General features: G+C 41.8%; 1 protein-coding gene across 1 annotated transcript in view; it reads left to right on the top strand.

The window, feature by feature from the left end:
* The window catches only part of EPG5 (ectopic P-granules autophagy protein 5 homolog), a 123,016-nt gene that overhangs the window by 54,067 nt on the left and 44,076 nt on the right, over positions 1 to 24,873 (top strand). The window contains 10 exon segments of the mRNA XM_021092525.1: positions 3,957 to 4,101; positions 4,332 to 4,529; positions 4,908 to 5,018; positions 6,904 to 7,026; positions 8,204 to 8,370; positions 9,183 to 9,404; positions 11,578 to 11,701; positions 13,766 to 13,910; positions 17,300 to 17,471; positions 19,244 to 19,406. Coding sequence (XP_020948184.1) covers positions 3,957 to 4,101; positions 4,332 to 4,529; positions 4,908 to 5,018; positions 6,904 to 7,026; positions 8,204 to 8,370; positions 9,183 to 9,404; positions 11,578 to 11,701; positions 13,766 to 13,910; positions 17,300 to 17,471; positions 19,244 to 19,406 — 1,570 coding nt within the window.

Here is a 24,873-nt window from a genome sequence, read left to right as displayed (position 1 = left end):
GTATGCCTCTCTCTTGTAATTGGAGAGAATGCATATCAGCCTATTATCACAGGTGAGTGGTTTTTAAAAATTGTAACAGTATTTCCAACACTGTATTATCAATATGACTGTCATACTGTATGCCATAAAGGTTGTGTAACCATTCATTCATTAGTATATAAGCTAGGCAGTTGTGAAACAATTGCACTGGTTGCATAAAAGCAATCATATTGCTGCTTCTTCATTATCAGTGCTGAATTGTTATACCTGTGAATAAATATGAATTTCTTTTTCACATTGTCTTTTTTTTTGATAGGCAAGAAATAGATTTATTAGGATAGGATGCTTGTGAGAGATGCAAGCGGGCATGCAAGGAGGCTGTCTTTTCATTTTTGATGTCTAATGTTAATAGCCTCTATAGTATTTTATATCACATAAGACAATGTTGATGAAAGTGCTGACAGACAGTTCATCTTGTAAACAGATGGTGTAAACTAACAGTATCAATAGATACAGTACTATAAGTGTATTTTCTTTTCCTTATGATTTTCTTAGTATTTTCTTTTTTTCCAGCTTACTTTATAAGAGTATAGTATATAATACATATACAAATTATATGTTAATTGACTTAATCAGTGTTATTGATAAGGCTTCTGGTGAAGAGTAGACTAGTAGTTAGGAGTCAAAAGGTATACAAAGATTTTTGATTGCATGGAGGGGGTCAGTATCCCTAACCCTGTGTGTTCAAGGGTCAACTGTATATAGAAAAAGCATATGGAATTATGGTAGAAGAAATAGCTGCTTAGGGAAGGAAGACATTAAGGATGGGGACTAATCAAGATTCCTAATTGCACATGATGAAAATCCAGTGCACACGTATTTTACCAAAAAGGAAATGCATTGGCTTATGTAATTGGGGAAAAAAGGCTCTTGATAACATCAGGTCATTCTAAAGTTGTGGTTCTCAAGTGGGGGCAGATTTTGACCCTCAGGGGACATTTGGTAATGTTTAGAGATCATTTTGGTGGTCACAAGCTGGTGGGTTGGGGCAGGAAGGGCAGGGATTGAAGGAGGCTGCTGCTGACATCTAGTGGGTAGAGCCCAGGGATAGTAGTAAACATCCTACAGTGCACAGGAGAGCTGTCCCAATGTGTCGGTAGTTGAAGTGCTGAGAGGCCCTGGGTTAGTGTTTCTCTTTGTGTTTATCCACCCTTCCTGGTCCCTTGGTCCTGCTTGTCTCTCTCTCAGGCATTCTCTTGTAGGTGTACTTTTTCCAGGGGAAACGAAAGTACATGGCTACAGAGAGAACCATTATCCTTGTTTCCCATGGGAAAGGCAGATGTTTTTCTTTATCATAATTCCTTTTTTTTTTTTTTTTGGCTGTGCTTGTGAATTGCAGAAGTTCCTGGGCCAGGGATCAAACCTGAGCCACAGCAGTGACCTGAGTGGTGGTGGTGGTGACCAAGCGAGATCCTTAACCTGCTGAGCTACCAGGGAACTCCTTTATCATTATTCTTTATGATGATTAGTCTATTCATGCGCTCTCCCTGAGCCTGTCACTGTGTCCAGAGGGACTGACCAGTCCTAGGAGGAAGGAGTATGGAGATTCTGTATTGGGAGCCCCTCCCTCCCACAAGTCTGTAGCGTGGAGGCAGCACAGTTCCCTTCATGAAAGGATGTGTTAACAGAAGGGAGATAGCAGATGCTCAGTGAACAGAAACAACAGATAGCCCACAAATATGACTTTTTGGAAAAGGAGGGTCTCTAATTGAGCTTTGAGGTGCATTGGGCCAGTGGAGAGGACATGGCCAGACGGGGCTTTTTCAGTATCTGTAGTGGGCGGGAGGAGGGTCTGGAGAGGGCCAGGCTGGGGAGGAGCGTGAGTGAAGGCATAGAGGGGGGAAGAGAAGTACCTGTCTGGGGAGCAGGGAGGAGCTCATCTGGCTGGGGCCTTTTGAAGGGCGAGGAAAGAGGAGGTGAGGTCTCTATAGTAGGGGACAGGTAGTACGTCCAAAGGCACAATGGGGACATTCCAGTTTTCCCATTGTGTGTCATTGCAAACAGGGATGAGAATCACTTCCCTGGGGATGAGAATCACTTGGAGGAGCTTATTAACTACAGGCCCCCAGCTCCTCCCCTGGAGATTCTACTTCAGTAGAAATGGGTTAGGGCCTAGTGGCTTTTTTTTTTTTTTTTTTTTTTTTTTTTTTTTTTTAATTTAAATGAGCCTCCTAGGCATTGAGCAAGTCCAGAAATGCATGTGTTCTGGTTACACATGGCAGGGCGGTCAGGTGTGAGTTGTGTCCTCACTCCGTCACAGGACACAGGTTTGGACACAGGTGACTTCCTTAGCATTTCAGAGCTTCCATTCCTTTTTTTGTATGATGAGCTAATTAACACTACTTCTCATATGGGCTAAGTGTAAGGATTAAGTGATACACAGGAAGTATCATGCCTGCCTGGAACACTTTGAGTAAATTGTCTTTAGATTTTTGAGAGATTTTAAAATTAGATTGAATGGTCTATTTTTTCCCCCTAATTGTTACATTTTGAGTAAAGGTCTTTCTAGGCTCCCCTCTAATGCCTGCACTAGCTCTGTGCTCTGAACTCTCACAGGCTTTATTGTACCTTTTCTCTTGTGGCTTTTCCTGTATGCTCAGTGGAGTGTGGCCTGTGTCATGGCCCCTGTGAAATAGGAAGCATCCTCATGCAGCAGTCACAACTCTTATTGTTGGCCTCTGGGCTGGCTCTGTCTGCGCAAGGGGGAGCAAAGCAGGCCGGGCACTGCCCTCAGACACAGAGAAAGTCATCACATTCTCAGGATGCAGTTACCAACTTTAAGTGCCATGAAGGAAAACAGTGGGTGCTCTAAGAGAGGTTAAATGGGTTAGACATATTTTATTTTATTTTTTTGTCTTTTTAGGGCCACACCCATGGTATATGGAGGTTCCCTGGCTAGGGGTCTAATCAGAGCTACAGCTGCCGGCCTATGCCACAGCCATAGCAACTCCAGATCCAAGCTGCGTCTGTGACCTACACCACAGCTCACGGCAATGCTGGATCCTTGACCCACTGAGCAAGGCCAGGGATCAAATCTGTAACCTCATGGTTCCTAGTTGGATTCGTTTCCACTGTGCCGTAATAGGAACTCCCATATTTTTTATTTATTTTTTTTGTCTTTTTAGGGCCACGCCTGAAACATATGGAGGTTCCCAGGCTAGGGGCTGAATCGGAGCTGTAGCTGCTGGCCTGCACCACAGCCACAGCAATGCCAGATCTGAGCTGTGTCTTTGACCTACACCACAGCTCATGGCAATACCAGATCCTTAAACCATTGAGCAAGGCCAGGGATCCTCATGGATACTAGTCAGTTCATTAACTGCTGAGCCACGACAGGAACTCCATAGACGTAGTTTAGATGGCGAGGAGGGGTCAGGAAGTCTGTTCTGAGGAAGGGACATGGCAGATGAGATGTGAGGGATGAGTCAGAGTTTGCCAGGTTAGGTGTGGGGAAGTGTTTCACGCAGAAAATCCAGCAGAGGCAAAGGCCCCTCGAGAGGAGGGAGCCTGGTGCACCTGGGGGACCAAGGGCACGTCTGAAACTTAACTGTGGTGGTATTGCCTCCCTCTCCCAGTATGCCACCATTTTGGAGTTGACACCCAATGAAAAATTGCAGAGTGGGGAGTGCAGAGGTGAAGCTTTTAAGGTGTTTTCCCTCTAATGCTCTATAACTCACACATGTTTTTGCATCTTGAGTCTGTTCACTACACGTCTGCAGGTAGGTAGATTTAACCCATGTCAAAGTGAAAAACTTTATTCTTCTGAAATTCCTGAAGACTTAGCAGAATCCCTAGAGCTTTGGGCTAAAAATGGGGCCACTTCAATATTTTTTGGTTTTCTCATAAGTGTTTAGCCACTGGAAATTCTGTTGACTTCTGATTGGAAGGTAAAGTGTGTTGTCCTCTGTGCTCGGCAGGTTTCTATCCCACCTCCTCCTGTTCCTACACTTGGACAGCGGTGTCCCTCAGGGTGTCACGCAGCAGGTCACCCACAAGGTGGCACAACACCTGACAGGAGCCAGCCATGGGGACAACGTGAAGCTTCTCAACAGCATGATCCAGGTCAGGGCCCTAGTCAGCCCCTAAATACACCCTCGCCTGCCTTCGCAGTCAGACACCCCCAGAGCTAGCATGTCTGCGTGTTGGTCATTTCAGAGCACTTAGCACAATGCTTTGGCTAGGAAAGTCAGCAGAGCTGGGTTTTGTAGTGGAGATAGGGATTATCTGGTAAATGTTTTAAAAATGGGAGGCTGGTTATTACCTTGCACATCACCTGAGCCCTTTCTCCGTAGGCTCACATTTCTGTAAGCACTCAGCCCAATGAAGTGGGCCCCGTTGCCGTATTGGAGTTCTGGGTTCAGGCTCTTATAAGCCAGCATCTCTGGTACCGAGAACAACCCATCCTCTTCCTCATGGACCATTTGTGTAAAACAGCTTTTCAGCTGATGCAGGAAGACTGTGTGCAGAAATTGCTCTATCAGCAACATAAGGTAAACCTGTTATGGAATTTATCTTTCGGTCATCGGCTAGATAGTAGCTTTATAAGGGCGTTCCCTCATATGCACCCTTCTCAATACAGCTCTATGGCCACCGCCTTTTTCAAGCTCTGCCTCAACAGTGTCTTGCCCAGTAACTGTAGTTTGCTAGCACAGGTCCTGTAAAGCCAAAGGAAGCACACCCCAGGAGGAGCCCTGCCCATGACATTTGGCTATCATGTGCTGCCTGGGATTATCACTGCTGGTGAACTAATTATTGCAATCTGTATCCTACGAGCACCTTCTATATCTCACCAGATCTTCTTGAAAAGCGCATTGATTCAGTTTTTTTAAAGCCTCCTCTCTCTACTCTACATGCTCTCCCTGGTGTAGAATGCTTTGGGGTACCACTGTGACCGGAGTCTGCTATCCTCTTTGATGAGCTGGATCGTGGCAGGCAACATCACACCTTCCTTTGTGGAGGGCTTGGCCCTGCCTACTCAGGTAGGAAATGTACTGTGAATCATTTATTATCTTTGTGAACTTTAATATTGGTATCATCCTTGCCAGTACCTTACTAATAGCCGAAAATCACTCAGCACTTACTATGTGTAAGAATACTTTTTCATTTAATCCTCACAATAGCCTTCTGGTGAGGTTGTGCTCTTGCTAGTCATGTTTCACAGAGGCTCTAACTGAGATTTAAGGGACTCAGTGGCTGGGTCACGGTCAGACAGCTCATGATCGGATTCCAGCTGTCTGACTGCAGAGCCTGCCCAGCACTAGGGCAGAGTGGGTAAGAGTGGATGCTAGAGCTACTGTATAGCACAGGGAACTATATCCAGTCTGCTGGAATAAACCAGAATGGAAAGGAATATAAAAAAGAATGTGTATATGTATAACTAAGTCACTCTGTTATACAGCTGAAATTAGCACAACATTGTAAATCAACTACGCTTTAATAAAAAAAATTAAATTCAGAAAAAAATAAAATAGATTATCAACCAGTACCTACTGTATAGCACAGGGAACTAAACTCAGCATCTTTTTTTTTTTATTCCTTTTTTAGGGCTGCACCTATATAGTGTGTGGGCATATGGAGTCTCCCAGACTAGGGGTCGATTGGAGCTGCAGCTGCTGGTCATGGCCACAGCCACAGCAATGCTAGATCTGAGCCTCATCTGCGACCTATACCACAGTTCATGGCAATGCCGGATCCTTAACTCACTGAGCAGGGCCAGGGATCGAACCACATCTTCATGGATACTAGTCAGGTTCTTAACCCCTTGAATCACAATGAGAATTCCCCTCAATATCTTTTAATAACTTGTATGGAAAAGAATATGAAAAAGAATATATATAAAAAACTGAATCTCTGTTGTACACATGAAACTAACATAACACTGCGAATCATTATACTTACATATTTTTTTTTAATTAAAAAAATAAGATGTGTGATCACCTCAGGGGAAAAAATAAGAGTGGACGCTGGAGCCAGGCCACCCAGGGTTTCAGTCTTGGTTCTGCCGTTTGCTAGCGCAGTGCCTTGGGCTGCTGGCTTACTTCTTTGTCCTCAGTTTCCTCAACTGTCAGATGGGAATAATAATTAAACCTACATGTAAAAACACTTAGAACAGTGCTTACTAGGTGATGGCTGCTGTTGTTGTCATTGTTATCATTAATTAGCCACACTATTTTCATTGTTATTACCACCTCTGACTTTGTGTGTCCAATTATGTCTCTGTTTTATCACTTAAATCAGTAGTAACATCTTTCAACTTCCTGTCACAGTCTTACCTCCCTTTCGCTCTTCGAGGTTCCTCTTGTGATCCCGCTGAGACAGACTCCATGCTTTAACAGTATCCATCTTTCGCCTAGCTGATTCTCTTACCTTCCCTCCGTCTTTGTGTAGAGCCTTCTCTGGTGTATCTGCTTCCTCTGTTCTCACCCTCTGTCCTTTGGTTTCCTATAGCACTTGACCCCTGATTCAGTACTCACACTTCTTTACATTTTGGTTACTTATATATTCATCTTATCTCTGGTGAATGGAAAATCTTCTAACAGGCAGAGCTCCTGTCTGGCCCTCTTTTCTGTCCCTCTTGTGTATAAAACCTGCCTACCAAATAGTGCTGAGGGAACAAACATCCTCACTTAACTAAACTAGCCTTTCCAAAGAAATTTAACATTTTTCAATGACCTATTTGTCTAAATTTATATCTGTGATAAGAAGAGAAACAGGTGTAAACACTATGTGTTAATTTTAGAAACTAAATATTTGTTGTTTGAGAAGTGTAATGGAAAAGATGTCGATTCGTGGAAGAGGAGGATGTATTTTTGTCTCTCTGAGGTAGCAGCTCATTCCACTCACCTGTACCTGGTGTTATTGTAGGTCTGGTTTGCGTGGACAGTCCTAAACATGGAATCCATCTTTGAAGAAGACTCCCAGCTTCGAAGAGTTGTTGAAGGAGAACTGGTTATAAACTCTGCATTGACCCCCGACCAAGCTCTGAAGGTGCAAATAGCAGTTCTGCATTTGAGTGGTAGAAGGTGGTTCACATTTGATGCTGATGGGTTCACCTGTGGCTTTCGGATTTCTCTGTTTTCTTTTGTTGTGAATATTTGAACAGCACGATAACCAAGCTAATGCTTAACAGGGCGTAATTGAAGTATATGCTTCCTTCCCAAGGTTCATTTAATATCGAGAGTCACAACCTAGTAATTTGAGGTGGTTCACTGCATGTGTGAAGGGGATTTGCTGTTTTAAAGTAACAGAATCCCCTGAGAGCTTGTTAAAAATCAGATTCTTGGACTCTGTCTTCTGAGAGTCTGAGTTTCTGGGTCTGAAATGGGACCAGGAATTTAGTTTTAAAAACTCCCTAACTGATCGTTAAACTCACTAAAGTGTGAGAAAGACTGGAATAAGGCTTTAGAATGAAAGACCTTCTATTTTAGCATCCTACAGTGAGGACTTTACTTTTGGACTTCAGAGCCTGTCAAGGGACTTATCGTTCTTGAAAGTCCATTTAAAATCTGAATTTGCAGGAGATTGAGAAAGTTTGCCAGTAAAATTCACTCTGGCTTTCAGATTATTCATGCACCATGGTGTTTTACATGTGAAAGAATGGAAGGGCATGGAAATGAGATTAGACTAGGTGATGCTTAACACCCAGTCCAATTCTGGGCCCTGTGAGATTTTTGGCAGAAAAAAGCTGCCCCGCATGTCTTGCTACTAAGGTTAAAAGTGTTAGCTAGTGGGTTGGAGAAGTAAGGTTTATATGATGTTTCTTTTTCTTATTGAATTAAAAACCAAATGTTCAGCATTTCATGTGGAACACTTGGAACAGACTGGGCGTTCCTATTGTGATGCAGTGGTTAACGAATCCGACTAGGAACCATGAGTTTGTGGGTTCGATCTCTGGCCTTGCTCAGTGGGTTAAGATCCGGCGTTGCCATGAGCTGTGTTGTGGAACACAGACGTGGCTTGGATCCGTGTTGCTGTGGCTCTGGTTTAGGCCAATGGCTATAGCTCCGATTCGACTCCTAGCCTGGGAACCTCCACATGCCGCAGGAGCGGCTCAAGAAAAGGCAAAAAGACAAAAAAAAAAAAAAAAAAAAAAAAAAAAAGAAAGAGCAGACTGTTTGCAATTGTATTCGTTTCCTGGTTGCTCAGAACCCCTCCTCTTTTGTAGAAAGCCCAGGCGCAGCTAAAGCTCCCCATCGTTCCGTCCCTCCAGAGGCTGCTGATTTATCGTTGGGCCCACCAGGCTCTCGTCACACCTTCTGACCATCCTCTCCTGCCACTCATTTGGCAGAAGTTCTTCCTCCTGTATCTTCACCGCCCAGGACCACAATATGGGTATGGTACCCAGTGCAGTATTAAGTTGCTGAGAATCAGTCCTCCCTTTGCACTGCTCTGCTGCTCTGTGTTCCCACACCCTGGCCTGTGAGTTAGAGTCATTCTCTGGCTAGGAGCCTCCATCCTTTCTCGTATCACATCTATTAGGCTAGACCATTCCTAGGCCAGCTCTCTCTTTACCCACCCCTCAAGATCCAGGGTGGTGAAAACCTGTGCCAGGTTTAGCAGAGAACCACTGGAGACGCAGCGAGATAGGAACGGTCCCAAACTGAAGTTGCTTGTGTGGCCATCATAGGGCTTGTTTGAGGGGGCTGTGATATTTAGTGATATCTAGACAAAGGCCAGGCTATGTCTAGGGGTTCTGGTATTTCCACTAGATGTGAAGGGACTCTGGCCAGCTGGAACCTACTGTCACTGTCAACTACATTGCTCTCTGGCTCCAGCTCCATTTTTGGTTCACCAACGCTCCCTTAATTCACCCCTTGAAACATACAGAAGTTGATTTTTCATTACTGTTTTCTGCCAGATTGCAAGTTCTTTGAGAACAAAGACTATCTGTAACTTTTCTGTACCTCTAAGTGATGATAGTATTTTGAATTTGCACAGCATTTCATTCTTCTGAAAACTGCTTTCATATGCACCATCTTGTTGGAGCCTCATGATAACCACTGAGGTCAAAATAATATGTATTAATTTAATGTGGTATGTACACAGCCATAGAAAATGGACTTGTTAACAGACTGTGATTTTGGGTCACATAGAAGGAGCATCTTGCGATGATCCTGTTGTGATCTGTGCTTGCATTTTTTAAGGTTACCCATAGATGGTTGTATTGGAAGAAGGTTTTTCCAAAGTCCTGCTCATATCAGTTTGTTGAAAGACATGAAGAAGCGCCTGACCGAGGTGGCTGACTTCCACCACGCTGCAAGCAAGGCCCTCCGCGTCCCAGCAGAGGGCAGTGAAGGGCCGCCAGTGAGCCAGGCTGGCACCCCTGCTTACCTGACCTCCCCAGAGCTGCACACAGAGCTTGTGAGGTGAGGCATTGGCTGTTTTGCCATTTATATTTGCAGCACAGGTACTGTGCTGGATCCTTGATTTCTGTTACAAACTGATAAATGTTCTTCTCTTAACCTGTTCGATTGAATATGGAAGGTGGTTTTGACTGTAGGGTTGCATTTTGTAATGTTTCTCTTTTATGTTGCTTATGAGAAGTGAATTGGATGTACCTCTGTCAAGTGCCTGGAGTCTGAGCAAACACAGTTAAACCAGAGGGCAGGTGTCCTCTTCAGTTTTTTTTTTTTTTTTTAATTTAATAACAGAAGCAAACCAAAATGATTGATCATAGCAAGGTAACAACTAGTAAAGTCGACCAAGATAGATCTCTAAAAGAAATAAATGACCCAGGCAGATTCTTGAGATGGGGTTAATAGACCCTTTAGGGGATTCTAGGGTCTATTATGGGTCTGGGGTGTGCTGGATTTGAAATCTTCCAAAACTGCTTCTGAAAAAGGGCACAATATTTTCATCCCCCCAAAGGTTAAGAACTCTGAAGTAAGTTTGGGTCCTTTTTCACACTGTTCTTCCACCTTTCAGTTGTAAGCTTGATCTAAACCAGATATTAGTCTTTTTTTTTAATTTTTTTTTATCGTTATGTCTCCCAACACCCTTTTTTTCCCCTCCACTATACAGCATGGGGACCCAGATATTAGTCTTATAAATAAGACTTCATAAAAATGGCTCTGAATTTAACCCTGAATATAAAATTTAACCCTGAATATAAAATTTAACCCTGAATATAAAATGAATAGAGTGTCTTGGTGAGGAAACCCAGTGTTTCGATCCAGCTTGGAGGCTCCAGGCTTGCCTGACCTCAGAGCCCGAAGGCTTCTCTCAGTCTCTAGAATAATTTCTCTCCTTCTCATATTGGCTTGAAGGAAACCTTATTTTCTGTCTGGCTTAACCAGTGGGAAGGCTGTGTCTTAGAACATTTAGATCAGCTAAGAAAGTCTTTGCCGTTCTCTCCTGTCTTCCTTTGGCATGTTGTGAAGTGGCCACGTAACCGAGTCCGACGAGCTCTGACCCAGTCTCTCCCATTTAAGGGCCTCAAAGCTTTGGCCCTGGGTCTCTTCCTATGTCGACTGCTGCTTGGGTAAAGGCGGTATTTTTCCACATTACTGAGTCAAGCCCAGACACACTGCCTCCTGGTCCCCATCCGGTAATTTTTGTGCTGTAGACTACTCTGGGACCTGTTGCTGCAAACAGCTGCTTAAAATATCAGTGATCTTAGCTAAATGGACTGTGTTCCTTGTAAAAACAAAACAGAAGCAAAGGAAACATCATTAAATCTTTTTAAAAAAGAAAGAAAGAAAGGAAAATGGAGAATTTCCCTCCCCCCCTTTTCAGCCTAAGCTTTGTTGTGTTCCTTCTTCATGGGGACAGGCTTCATACATGCTGTGGGTTCTGTTTGTGATTCCTTGAGGCAGGACATTGTTATTGAGCCCAAAGCTGGCAAGTTCTTCGAATGTATACATTTAAAATGGCTTTTTTTTTTTTTTTTTTTTTTTTGTCTGTTTAGGGCTGCACCCACGGCATATGGAAGTTCCCAGGCTAAGGGCTGAATTGGAGCTGTTGCCGGTGACCTACGCCACAGCCACAGCAATGCTGGATCCTTAACCCACAGAGTGAGGCCAGGGATCTAACCTGAGTCCTCGTAGATACTAGTCAGGTTTGTTACCACTGAACCACGACGGGAACTTCTAAAATGGCTTTTGATGTTTTCTCTGAAAGAAAATGTGTTTATTTGAATGTTTTTTAAACTTTTCCCAGCAGTTAGGCTTATTGTGATTGGATGGCCCAGGAAAGAAAAGCTCCAGATTCAGATCCTTGGTCTGTGTTAAATTCACTTTCTCCAGTTGTTTTTTCTGCATACTGTCTTTAACCCTACTTTTGTCATAGAGTTCATGGAACCCTTTCTTCACATCTTTTGTTTTAGCAGTTACTGCATTGTGTTTAAATGATTTATGACCTGTCTTCCTCTCCTGCTTGCCCTTCTTGGGAGCACAGTGGTTGTTGGAAACATCTTTCTGTTACGTGCTTCCCAACTTTTAGGCAGTAGTGCCAGTTTTCCTAGAGATATAAGTCACTTCTTGCAGATTTGCCTGCACATATTTTTATGTTTTATATAATTATGTTTTTTTTTTCTTTCAGGCTCTTCAATGTATATATATTATGGCTAGAAGATGAGAATTTTCAAAAAGGAGATACCTATATCCCTTCTCTGCCGAAGCATTATGATACTCACAGGCTAGCAAAAGTGATGCAGAATCAGCAGGTGAAGCTGTGGCACTGTCTCTTTTAGCATATCTGACTAATTTGAATTGGTCACTTTTATAATCTAATGGTGCAACCACTTTTTTTTTTTTTTTTTTTTTGTCTTTTGTCTTTTGTCTTTTCAGGGCAGCACCCTCGGCATATGGAGGTTCCCAGGCTAGGGGTCCAATTGGAGCTGTAGCTGCCAGCCTGTGCCACAGCCACAGCAACACCAGATCTGAGGTGTGTCTGTGATATACACCGCATATCATGGCAACGCCAGATCCTTAACCCACTGAGTGAGGCCAGGGATCAAACCAGCGTCCTCATGGGTGCTAATCAGGTTCGTTAACCACTGAGCCACGATGGGAACTCCTGAAACCAATTATTGATTCGGAAATAGGTCACTTGGATACTCATTGTTTTGGTGGCTAAGCACCTCAAACAGTTCGGTGCATCCAGGATTCAGGCTTGTAATCTGGATGACTTTGGAGTTTTATGAGTCTAGAATGCCTCATGCCATGATAGGTTTGGAAATAATGATTTAGGACATCATGGGAGTGTACTAATTGAGAAGCCCAAGATATTTTTAGGTTTATAGATATCCTTAGAACACTCAAAATCAGGGGAAAAAAAGAAAACCAGGGTCCAGGAAACCATAGTCCATATCTGTTCATCAGCTATTACTGTTTGAAGTAGTTTTTAGTGCTCCTTGATAGTTGATAACTCATTTTCATTAAAGGCAGTCCACCATTCTAATATGTAGTGATCAGAAGAGAAGTGCATAGTTCAGAATATGCAAGACAGCTCACTGGAAAGTGGGAAGAGAATAGTAGAATTTCTGGTTTTTGTCAGTCTTATCTATTTAGTTATTTTACCTTTTATAATGAAAAATTCAATCATACAGGAAAGTAGAATAGTGTAATAGACATGCCCTTCTCTCTCTGCCTCTGTGTATCATATGTCTAGTTTCGTCTGTAGCCTATCCAGCCCCACCACCATGCTGGAGCTCATCTTAAGAGCACTTGATACATGTTTTAAAAGATGAGGATTAAAAAAAAAAAGAGCATTTAAATCTTAAATATAATAACAGTGATTTCTTAGTATCAAATATCTAGATAGTGTTCAAATTTCCAGGTGTCTCAAAGATGTCATAAAAGTTTTATTCTACTTTTACAGTTTGTTTGAATCAGTCTACATTTTGTGATTGGCTGATAGTTCTTCTTATGAATCTGTTTAAATCTGTAGGTCTTCCCCTTATCTTTTTTTTTCTTTAATTGCCGTTTATTTGTTGAAGAAACTGAGTAGTTTGTCCATAGAGTTTCCCCACAGGCTAGATTTTGCTGATTTTATCTTTATGGTATAGTTTAATATGTTTTTTCTGTCCCTGGTGTTCCTATAAATTGATATTGAGACCTAGGGCGTAATATAACCCAGATCCAAGTATTATTTTCTTTCTTTCTCTCTTTCTTTCTTTCTTTCTTTCTGTCTGTCTGTCTGTCTGTCTGTCTTTTATGGCCGCATCAGCGGCACATGGAGGTTCCCAGGATAGGGGTCCAACTAGAGCTGTAGCCACTGGCCTGTGTCACAGCCACAGCAACTTGGGACCTGAGCCCCCTCTGGGACCTACACCACAGCTCACAGCAATGCCAGATCCTTAACCCACTGAATGAGATCAGGGATGGAACCTGTGTTCTCATGGATGTGAGTTGGGTTCATTAACCACTGAGCCATGACATGAACTCCAAAGTATTATTTTCAATTTACTTTTTTTTCCTCTCTTTAAAATTCCTACTTTTAAATCTATGTCTTATAATTTATTAGTTTATAATTTGTACATAATTTATAAATATGCATTTAGTGGGGCTATTAGAATTACTTTTTCCAGTGGTACATAATCAAAAGTTCTGAGATTCCTAAGATTCTTAGAGTGCCCGTTTTAAATGTCATTCATCATCATGCTTGGAGAACTTGGAGTGGACTACCTGATGTTGAAACTTATGGGTTCATTTTACAGTTAAATACAGTGTTTTGAATGTGAATGCATGATTCATCCCTAAAAGTTAAAGTCCTTGTTCCATTCTAGGATCTGTGGATGGAATATTTGAACATGGAACGTATACATTACGAGTTTCATGAAACCATTGGTCTGTGGACGCAGACCAAGCTTGAGTCCCATTCCACACCCTGCAGTTCGTCAGTGCAGTTGGATTTCACTGATCCTTTGCTGGGTGAGTTGTATGAGTCAGACTCTGAATGAATGAGTAAGTGAATGAATGAGTGAGTGAATGAGTGAATCAGACCCACTGAGGGTTAAGGTTCACACAGTGAGAATTGCTTTTTTAGAAGTTCATTGTTAACTTGTCTCCTACTTAGGGTTAGGTTATACTATGAATGAGAGAAACACCAAAAACACTAAGGGCTTAAATAAGATAGGTTTTTTTTTTCTGCTTCATGTAAAAGAAGTCTGGAGGTAAGTTCAGTGCAGTAACTTCATGACCTGAAAGGCTTCAAGGTCCCTTCCTTCTCCTGTCTTCCTGTCGCACTATTCTCACATCTGGCATCCACTGATGGTTCAAAAGAGCTGCTTAAGCTTAAGCTGTACGTTTACATTTCTTTCAAGAGAAAGGGGAGTCTCCCTCTTTTAAGAAGCTGCTCATAGACTCTCCAGTTATATCTCATAGACCCAAACTGATGTGCATGACTCTACCTACATAGAACCCTGGCTCACTCATATAGTTCACCCAACAAAGGATCCATAGAGTTTCCCCACAGGCTGGATTTTGCCTATTATATCTTTGTGGTATAGTTTAATATGTTTTCTTGTCCCTTATATCTCCTATAAATTGGTATTGGGAAAGTGATCAAGTGGTTTGTAGTTCATTTTCTTCCTGTTGCTTCAAAAAGACATTTCAGTGGACTTATAACATGTAAAGTACAACTTAGAATTTAATTATTTGGGGTTTGCAGTTTGAAAATTCAGAAGCCTTTTTCTTTGATAAACTCTTTTTTCTCTGTATCTGAAACTCTTACCATATAAATGGATTGTATTTCCAAAGTTCTAAGTTGGTTGTTTCTCACATGTGTTTTTCTAGAGAAACAATTTTATAAATTATGTTAGTTTTCTATGCCAGGCCATGAAAGCTCATTTAACCTGCAAAGTTTATGACATACTTTACAATGAAAAAATAATAGAAAATAATATTTAGGATCCCTTATTAATTTAAATTACTGAATATATTTTTAAAATGCAGGCATGTTAAAACTGTACATATAATTGTTGAAGAAAATATTAAATGTGTAGTGTATAAAACAATGAGGTGATTCAGAGAAAGGCAGAAATACAAAAAAAAAACAGGAAGTTGTTCCAGCTCTGCCACTGACCGGTTAGTTAGCTGTGTGATCAGAGAACCTCTCTTGGCTTTTGTTCACTCATATATAAATAAAGGTGCTGGATGGTCTTGTCTAAGTCTCTGAAAGTTTTCCCTGCAACGTCTTTCTCCCTCCTTTTTTTTCTGATTATAAAAATTTTATGAGCTCATTAAAAAAAATAAACAGTATAGAAAGGTACATATGTAGGGGAAGGTATAAAACTTGCCCTCAACCCAACCGTATGGATTCTCATTTTCTGTTTCTGAAAGCTTGTTGAATGAGAGGAAGAACTGTGTTTATAGGTCTGGAAGCTGTTGAATGTGTCTTTGTTTGTGTTCTCCCATCTATAATGCTTTCACATTCCTTAACACTACCCTAAAAGACTGATTATTCTCTCTGGAGTCAAGCTAGTAATTTAGTAAGCCCTTAGTTTGTTCTAGGCACTGTCCTAGTACTTATATGCATTGACACAGCCCTCCCAACAACCCTACGAGGGTTTCCCCATTGAGCAGACAGGGAACCTGAGGTATAAGGTGGGTAGGGATCTTGTCCGAGGCACAAAGCTAGGAAGTGGCAGAGCTATCTGTCATCAGAGATCTTGCTTGTCACTGCTTATCTTGTCTTATTTCTGGTGATCAGTACTGATTGTAGTTCTAAATAAATTTAAGGCCTAGGTTTTAAGTAAGAAGTTTCTTTCAGATGATAGCAGGTTAGATGATGATTATATCAAACAACTGAACTTGAGATTGTGTTTGGAAAAATTTCAGCACCCCATGACAGCTTATTGCAAACTTGTGACACTAACTTCTTTTTCTTAAATTTGTTGGCTTCATAATTTTTTTTGTCAGTTGTGGTCCAGAGTTGTGATTCTAGTTAAATATGCTTTGAATTAAGGTGTTTTTTTTTTTTTTTGTCTTTGATCACCCATGATTTTTCTTATAAGTTAGTTTAGGTTGGAAAGAGAGCCCCCCATTTTCCTTCAGAGTCATGACCTAATATTGCTTGAAAGAAACTTAGTCTTATCTGGTGGTGAACATCCATCTTTGTTACATTCTGTGCATAGAGTGATAGATAGTTCCATTGGAAAAACCCCAGCTATAAGGGAAGTCCTGAACTTGACCTGTTTGGAATGTCAAATTCCATCTGTTTGTGTTACAAACAATATAAGTTATCTTTTGCCAAGTGAAGTCATGGCTATTAGATTTTCTTTAATTTTTCTTAACAAGAATAGAAAATTGAATACTTCATCTTGAATGATTTGGAAATTCAGAGTAATCCCTTAAGTACTCTGTTGACGTATTGACTTGAAATTCCCTTGACCTCTCCTGACCTTTGTTATCTTACATGGCAGCATTTTCCTTCATGTTCTTCAGGCCCTACCAGCTGTGTAGTATGTGTATAGTGTGGTGAAGACAAAGGAAGGGAAGATAGAAATTCATTGGACACCTACTGTGTGTTCAGCTCTGTACTAAGTGTAGATATAGAAGCATTTATGAGTCCATATAGTACAGAGCTGCATGGTACAGATTTACTTTCATTAACCTTTATTTTTCTTATGTGTTGCCTGATTTCATTTGTGGGAATGAATAAGTGAATGAATGAATGACTGTATGATTACATAAATATCAGTTCTATAGAAGCTGATGCCCAGGTCTTTATTCATTTTAACTACACGACTCTCAGCCCTCCAGTTCAAACCTTGGCCTAATGTTAAGATTTTTTCACTCAATTTTATTTCCTAATGGCCATTCTTCTTTCTCTTATTCCTGTGAAGTTTATCTGGATGATTCCATTAAATTCTTACTGGTCTACCTGCCCCATTTCCTCAGTCATTGTCCAGAAGATGGCTACCATCTTTCTGAAGCTTGCTTAGAGTCATTCATTAGATAGTCTTTTCTAGTGTGCAGTCAGAACACCTTAGTGGGTCATGCAGAACTATCTAGGACTGTGAACTGTAGCTCTTTAACTATCATTAAGGCTTTTTGAGGATAGGAATTCTATTTAATCATACCACAGGCTCCTGAGCTCCCAGTTCCTGGTGGGAATATTATTAGTCCTGTGGGTGATTCTTCAAAACTTGCAGGTAGCAAAAGATAATTTTATTCTATTCATTTAGGCATCTGGTCATTTAAATAACTGTTCTTAGGTCTTTAGCTTCTTTATGAATGTAACAGACTAGGTATGTAGCACATTATAACCTAGTGGGAGCCATTATTCTGTAAAATGGCTAATTTTTTTTTTTTTTCAGCTAAAGAAAGGGTTTTAAGTAACCTGCGGAAGCATGAAGACCCCCAGCCTCCCCTTGTTCTGCACCCATTGAGGCCTCCTGTGCCAGTTATTTCCTCAGCCGTGCTCCTGAGTCAGAAGGACACCACCCAGCTGGTGTGCACAGACTTGAACCTGCTACAGCAGCAGGCCAGGTAAGACCTGAGACCTCCAGGATGTATATCTGTGTTTGCTGCTTTGACAGCCTGGATGAATAGCAGCCAGAAGGGCTTCCTCCTCCAGAAGGCTAAGGAGGGTAAGGCTACCTTCTCACCATGAGGGTAATTTGACCAGACTGACTCAGAGGGTTGCCTTTGTTAACCAAGTCATGACAAGTCTTTTATTTTATTTTTGTTTTATTTTATTTTTTGTGTCTTTTTGCCTTTTCTAGGGCGCTCCCACAGCATATGGAGGTTCCCAGGCCAGGGGTCTAATCAGAGCTGTAGCCACCGGCCTATGCCAGAGCCACAGCAACGCGGGATCCGAGCGCGTCTGTGACCACACCACAGCTCACGGCAATGCCTGATCCTTAACCCAGGCAAGGCCAGGGATCGAACCTGCAACCTCATGGTTCCTAGTTGGATTCATTAACCACTGCGCCACAACGGGAACTCCACAAGTCTTTTAATTAAACATCGAAATGATGTGGTGCTTTCATGGACTGTATAGACGGTACGTGTTCCTTGTGGTGGCATTTCTGAGTGTTAGCAGTGCAGTGCCAGCTAAATTTTCTCTTATGCTTCTCCTGAGGAAACCTTCTGAGACTGGATGGTGTTAGAAGGGAATAAAAAGAGATATGCTCTCTAGGAGTTCCCGTCGTGGCTCAGTGGTTAACGAATCCAACTAGGAACCATGAGGTTCGGGTTTGATCCCTGGCCTTGCTCAGTGGGTTAAGGATCCGGCGTTGCCATGAGCTGTGGTGTAGGTCACAGACATGGCTCGGATCCCGTGTTGCTGTGGCTCTGGCATAGGCCGCAGCTACATCTCTGATTAGACTCCTGGCCTGGGAACCTCCATATGCTTCAGGAGCAGCCCTAGAAAAGGCAGAAAGACAAAAAAAAAAAAAAAAAAAAAAAGAAAAGAAAAAAGAGATATACTCTCTTTTGTCACTGCTTTGTTCTCTTCTCCAAATTCTTTTAAAAGTTGACATAGATACTTGATTACATTTCAAGAACGTCATTTAGTGCTTTGAGTTCACAGTGGAAACAGAATGATCACCTGTTCAAGGTTTTGGTTCTACCTTTCGATCCTGTGAGGAGTGTGTGTGGAGTACATCTGTTTATTTATAAAGTAAAAGAACTTATCTTTGCAAAACCTTGGAGTCAATCTCTTATTGGCCCTTTTTCCCTATCTGTTTTTGGTCTAATTGTGTTGGTCTAATTGTGTCTGTTTTTAGTCATATGGTCCTTTTCCCTATCTGTTTTTGGTCTAATTGTTTGGTCTAATTGTGTCTGTTTTTGGTCATATGTGTTGCTTGCACATGTATTATAATCTGTGGGCGAGCATAATAATAAATGCACAGTGTTAGAACAGTGTTGACACTTGTGTAAAACAATTAGCTTTCCTGATCTTCCACATCTCGGTGTGAGTTGCTAATACCCAAGAAGTCACTGGTACTCATAAATAAGGCACCCCTTTAGGATGATAAAATCAGAATGTTGATAAATAGATTCCAAATGGAGCTTTGTTTCTGGCTAAGAAGTTCTCCTACTTTTCCTTCCTTTCTTAACTTTCTGGTTAGCTTGACTGCCAGAGAGAGGGTTTGGTTAAGTCTGGGCATGCACCTCTTTGGTCTTTTGTTAACTGTGGAACCCTTGTGTCTTACTGTTCTCTATTGCAGGCTGGGGATAACTGGAAGCCTTTATCACTTATCAAGAAACCACTCCTAAGACTATTTTTTTTAAAACCTCCTGATGATGTTTTCCAGAACTGCAGCTCTTCGGGAATCTCAGCAGGTTGCCCTGGATAGTGAGCTATTGGACACGATGCCCAAACAGTATGTTAATCGAGAGGAGCAGACCACTCTGAACTTGGAGTGTAGAGGCAATAGTGGTAAGAAGTGCCAAGGAGCAGCAGTTGTAACAGTGCAGGTAAGATCGTGCAAGTTTCTTTATAATTCATGGAATTTTGTTTGAGTCCCTCATATCGTTCTATCATTGAGGAAGACGGAAAGAAGTATGTAGTACCTCATCCATGTCCCAAAACATTTACCAGTTTGGGGGAGAGTGAAGACACACACAGAGCTAATCACTTATTTCCATAAGTGCTGATGAGTCCTGAAAAACAGATAGATTGAAATTTAAAAGTGGAATCATTGAGATGATTCTTAGAAAGAGGGCCTCAAACTGGCCCTTACAGGGTTTTGGCAATGACAGTTTGGAATCGGTTAGAGGGAATGTGGGGATGAAGTCACCATGGCTTCATCTAAGGGTCAGTGGCTCCATCCGTCTGTTTCAGTTATTTTGAGAAGTGGTGATAGGAAATCACATTGGGAAGGTTGGACTTCACCTGGGAGCTTGAGCTGTACGCTGGAGGTAGTGGGGAGCCCCTGAAGATGAAGGTGGAAGGCACGTGTGGAAAACAGAGTAGTTGGGTGCAGCCTGCTGACAGACCAAAGTTGGGTCTGTGACATCGTAAGGACTTCGGAATGGAAGTTTAGCCGTAGTCAGCATGTCATAGCACTTACTTTATGCTAAACACTTTACAGAACTTATTTTGTCCTCTCCTATAAAAGTAGACTTGCTTGTTTGTTTTGTCTTTTAGGGCCAAACCTGTAGCATATGGAACTTCTCATGGGTTGCATCAGAGCCGTAGCTGCCAGCCTCAGCCACAGCCATAGCAATGCCAGATCCGAGCCGCCTCTGCAACCTATGCCGCAGCTTTTAGCAATGCCGGATCCTTAAAACTGCTCAGCAAAGCCAGGGATGGAACCCACATCCTCATGGATACTAGTTGGGTTCTTGACCCACTGAGCCACAATGGGAACTCCATTATTATCTGTATTTTTTTAAAATTAATTAATTAATTATTTCCGCTATACAGCATGGTATCTGAATTTTTTATTATCTTTATTTTTCTGATTAAGAGAGAGAGGCATAGAAAGGTTAAATTACATATCCAGAGTATGCTGCCGGTGACTACAAAACTAGGAGGCCCAGGCAGTCTGGCTGCAGGGTGCATGTTCCTTAGTCACCATGCTTACTCTTTCTGCAAGTGATGTTGGCATCTCCTGAGATAGGAAAGAACGGCTTGGAGGTGGGTGCTACGTGCTGGTTGACTACACTTGCCCCAAAATAGCTTCTCTGTTTTAGTTTTTACAAATTGGGAATTTATTTTACTGACTCTTGGCTGTCTTTTAAAAATTTCCTTTCTTTTTGTGCCAATCCACATTTTAACAGTTCTAATGTGTTTTTTTATCAGTCTCCTTAGGAGACTGTTTTTCCTAAAAGGTCTTCTTCAAAATAATTTTTTAATACTCATGTTTTTCCATTATCTTCAAAATTCATTTCTGATTTTTTTTTAATTTTTGCTTTTTAAGGCTGCAGCTGTGGCATATGGAAGTTTCCAGGGTAGGGGTCAAATTGGAGCTGCAACTGCCAGGCTATACCACAGCCACAGCAACACAGGATCTGAGCCACCTCTGTGACCTACGCCACAGCTCATGGCAACACCTAAGATGGAGAGTCAGGCATCAGTATCATCTCTTCCACATCACCCTCCCCACTCCCTAGTTGCTTTCCAAGTCATATTGGTTCTGTGTCTGCAATGGCCTTAAATTTCTCTTCCTTTCTCTTCACTGCCATTGCCCTGTGGTTGGCCCACATCACCTTTCCCCTGAACTTACACAGTAGGCTCCCTGTCCATAGTCTTCCTCCCTATCCAGTTCATTTCCCACAATTCGTCGTTTTAAACACAACTCTGATCACACTTCCAGGCCAAAACCCCACATTGGTTCTCTAGTGTCTAATAGTAGGATGTCTCTTGGGACCCACCGTCATCTGTTCTTGATCTCTTTCTGGTGACATCATTTCCCCTCTCTCCCACTCCCTAAACATTCTGTTTTCTAGCACCTTAGACCATTCTATGCCTTCATTCACAGGCATATGCTGTTCTTTGTTCTCCGCAGCTCATTTCTGAGCTCCTGCTGGTCCCTTCATCCCTTGGTTCAGGCAGCATCTTCAGATCTTTCTTGATTCTTCTAGTCAGGTTGAGATAGCCCCTCCTCTCATTGCAGTTTGTGCATAAATGCTGTCTGTCATAGTCACCTGCTCTCCTTCCTACCAGACTGACCTCTGGGAATAGAGTTCCTGTCCTTCATCTGTATGCCTGTACCACCTAGCATGGCTCTTGACACTTGATAGGTACACTTTAACACCCCTGAATCTGTCCGTGAAACCACAAACACACCACTTGTTAGGTTGTGTTATAACTTGTTTTGTTTTATCATTAGTTCTATAGCTGTTAATGGATTTTGAGTCACCTGAGGGCCAGGGTCTTGTCTTCTTCATGTTGACATCATCAGTGCCTTGCATAGTCACTGTCACAGAATGGATGTGTTTGAAGGAATGAATGATGGATATAAACTCTTCATAAGCATATCTGCTTGATTTTCACCACCTTCAGGAACTTTGTAGATATTATTTGGCTATGGAAGACACTAGAAACTAGTGTCACTTTTTTTTTTTTTTTTAGGACCACCAACAGCATGTGGAGTTTCCCAGGCTGGGGGTCTAATCAGAGCCTGTAGCTTCTGGGCTACACCATAGCCACAGCAACGCCAGATCCAGGCTACGTCTCTGACCTACACCACAGCTCACGGCAACGCTGGATCCTTAATCCACTGAACCTACGTCTTCAAGGATGCTGGTCAGATTTGTTTCCGCTGAGCCATGATGGGAACTCCAGCAGTCACTTTTGAGCCTGCTTGTCTTTGGCCAATGTAATGCTTAATTGGCCTGCCTAGTGCTTTCCATACAAAAGCTCAATGTAATCAAACACTGCTGCACCTACCTTTTTACTTTAATACGAACGTCTCCTAGGCATTGATCTTGGAGAGCAGTAAGGATGGTCAGACTTCAGTGCACTACTTCACTTCTCAGCCCTGTTCACAGTATTTCTTATTCCTTACTTGGGAACTTATATCCTAGGTAGTATGGTAAGGGCTTTTCTTATGTTATCTCGCTTAAGCTTCACAAAATGAGGATGAAGAAACACATTCAGAGAGGCTCGGAGACTTGCCAAAGTCACACAGCTAGTAAGTGGCTCTGTTGGAATTCAAACCCACATCTATTTAAATTTAAAACTCATGTTTTCCCATTCAGTATTGGGAAGTGGCCAGGCCATTTGCTTCTCCTGTTTCTTCTCTGATTTCTGTAGACTAGCTGATCACGAGAGTCAGATCCTATTTGAATTAACATGTGTACCGTTTTCTTTCTGAGTTACTGTCTAAGATTCATTCTTTTTCAGTGATTAGGGAATTCATGGATTGGATCACTTTAAAAATCGCCTTTTTGTGAAATGATTTTATATTTGAAGTATGGATTTTAGATTTCAAATTTAAAACATGTTAAGTGTATTTTCAGTATACTTTTCATCTCATTTGTAAAGATTTCAAATTATGTCATGAAAATGCTTAATGCTTCATAGACTTTTTCTGTGAGAGAAAGCCTTGGAAATTTCCAGCCATTTGCAAATGTTCGAACTATGTATACAAAAGCCAAAGATGTTTTATGGGAAGTGAGACGTGCCTCTTCTGTGGTCGGCTCTCCTAATAAAAGGCTCTAATAATTCAGTGATATTTCCTGAGGAAACGGGCTGATTTATAATGAGGTTCCTCTTGTTGTACTTTGGTATTGTGGGGCATGTTTGCTGAACCCAGGATTGATTTATTATCATGTGAAAAATTTGCTCATTCCTAGAAATGAAAGATGGGAAAGACCCACTGAGGGCCTCACATTATTGGAACAACTTGCTGAATCACATGCTTTGTGCAGCCTTTGAATTTCTGGTCTATCTGATGTGACTCAAGTGGAGGGGGCTTCCAGCTTGCTGCTTTGTTCTGTTGTCTACAACTTCTTGTAATTATGAGCTGGTAGTCATTCAATCTCTCTCACCTCCGTTCCAGTAAGAAAACCATGGTGGGAACAATGAACAAAAATAAGAAGACTAGAAAATTATATTTTTTAGTGAGAAAGTCTAAACCTCCCTAAACATGGTTTTCTTTTATTCTCCAGTGTTCATAGTTTCTACAACGTGGGATGGCAATTTTAAAATTGGAGGTGCACAGTGGTTTGAGTTTTGTCTCTCTACATTTCTCAGTCCAGGTGTCTTAGCCACTGTCTTTCCACGTCTCTCCGTTCTTACTGTCTTCCTCCCTTGACTCAGATTCTCTTTTCCTCTCTTTGGCCACTTGCCCTCCAGGTCAGCCAAGGGCTGTGACTCTCAAAGACCCAGTCTGATTGTGGTTGGTGATCTATCGGGCCAAAGAGCTGACTGTATGTACTCCTGATGACATTTTGGGCTATTAAACATGGCCTGTTATTTGAAAGACTTGAAATATTATATTTGTATTGATTCATTATGTGGTTTAATGGAAATAATTTACTTTTTTAATCTTTTGTTTCTCCAATAATCAAAATTAAAGTAATTGCTAACATTATATGTTCTTGGATATTCAGTTTTTTTTGCTTTTTGACTCATAATAACAGCTTATTTCTTAGGAGAATTGTAAAGACATTTAACACAACATTGTTTAACAGTGTTTTATGGAAGGAAGTTGTTATCATGATCTTAAAAGTAGGGGCTCCATGTACTGTCTCTCAGAGTAGTGCTGCACTGGGCTACTCTGTAAAGCAGATTAAGCAGGACCATTGCCCTTTGGGTGCTTTTGATCTGGAATTTATGAAAACAACCCTGACAAGGACATAAGGGATTTCAGCTGAATAAGTTTGTGAATTAGATCATTACATTATTTATAAATAAAGGGTACCATAACAACTGCAGTGGTGGCCGAGGCCTGGGTTTGGGCAGGTGCATGTAAAGGAAAATGTAGACCCTACTGCTCACCCATGTGGGCAGTGACCATGTGATTGGGAAAGACCATGTGACTATGTGAAGAGAATGTAGGATTTAAAATTCCTGCTTTCCTTTTTTTTTTTTTTTGATGTTTTTAGGGCTGCACCTACGGCATATGGAGGTTCCCAGGCTAGGGGTCAAAATGGAGCTATAGCTGCTGGCCTACACCACAGCCATAGCAACGCCAGATCCAAACTGCATCTGTGGCCTACACCACAGCTCATGGCAATGCCAGATCCCTAACCCACTGAGCGAGGTCAGGAATCAAACCTCATCCTCATGGATACTTGTCAGATTCATTTCCCCTAAGCCATGATGGGAACTCCTAAAATTCCTGCTTTCTAAATGTTCTGGTCTCTTCAGCATTTCAGGCCATGCTTGTATGATAAGTCCAGGGTCCCTAGCCTACTTGAAAGATCTCCCCAAGACAGGACCCGTTTCTCCCCAGTCTGATTACACTGTACTCTTTGGCCCCTGACCCCC

The sequence above is a fragment of the Sus scrofa genome, chromosome 1, assembly GCF_000003025.6.
Source record: "Sus scrofa isolate TJ Tabasco breed Duroc chromosome 1, Sscrofa11.1, whole genome shotgun sequence".
Taxonomy (NCBI): Eukaryota; Metazoa; Chordata; class Mammalia; order Artiodactyla; family Suidae; genus Sus; species Sus scrofa.
The sequence above is the reverse complement of the archived record's forward strand: the minus strand, read 5'-3'. Positions and strand labels throughout refer to the sequence as shown.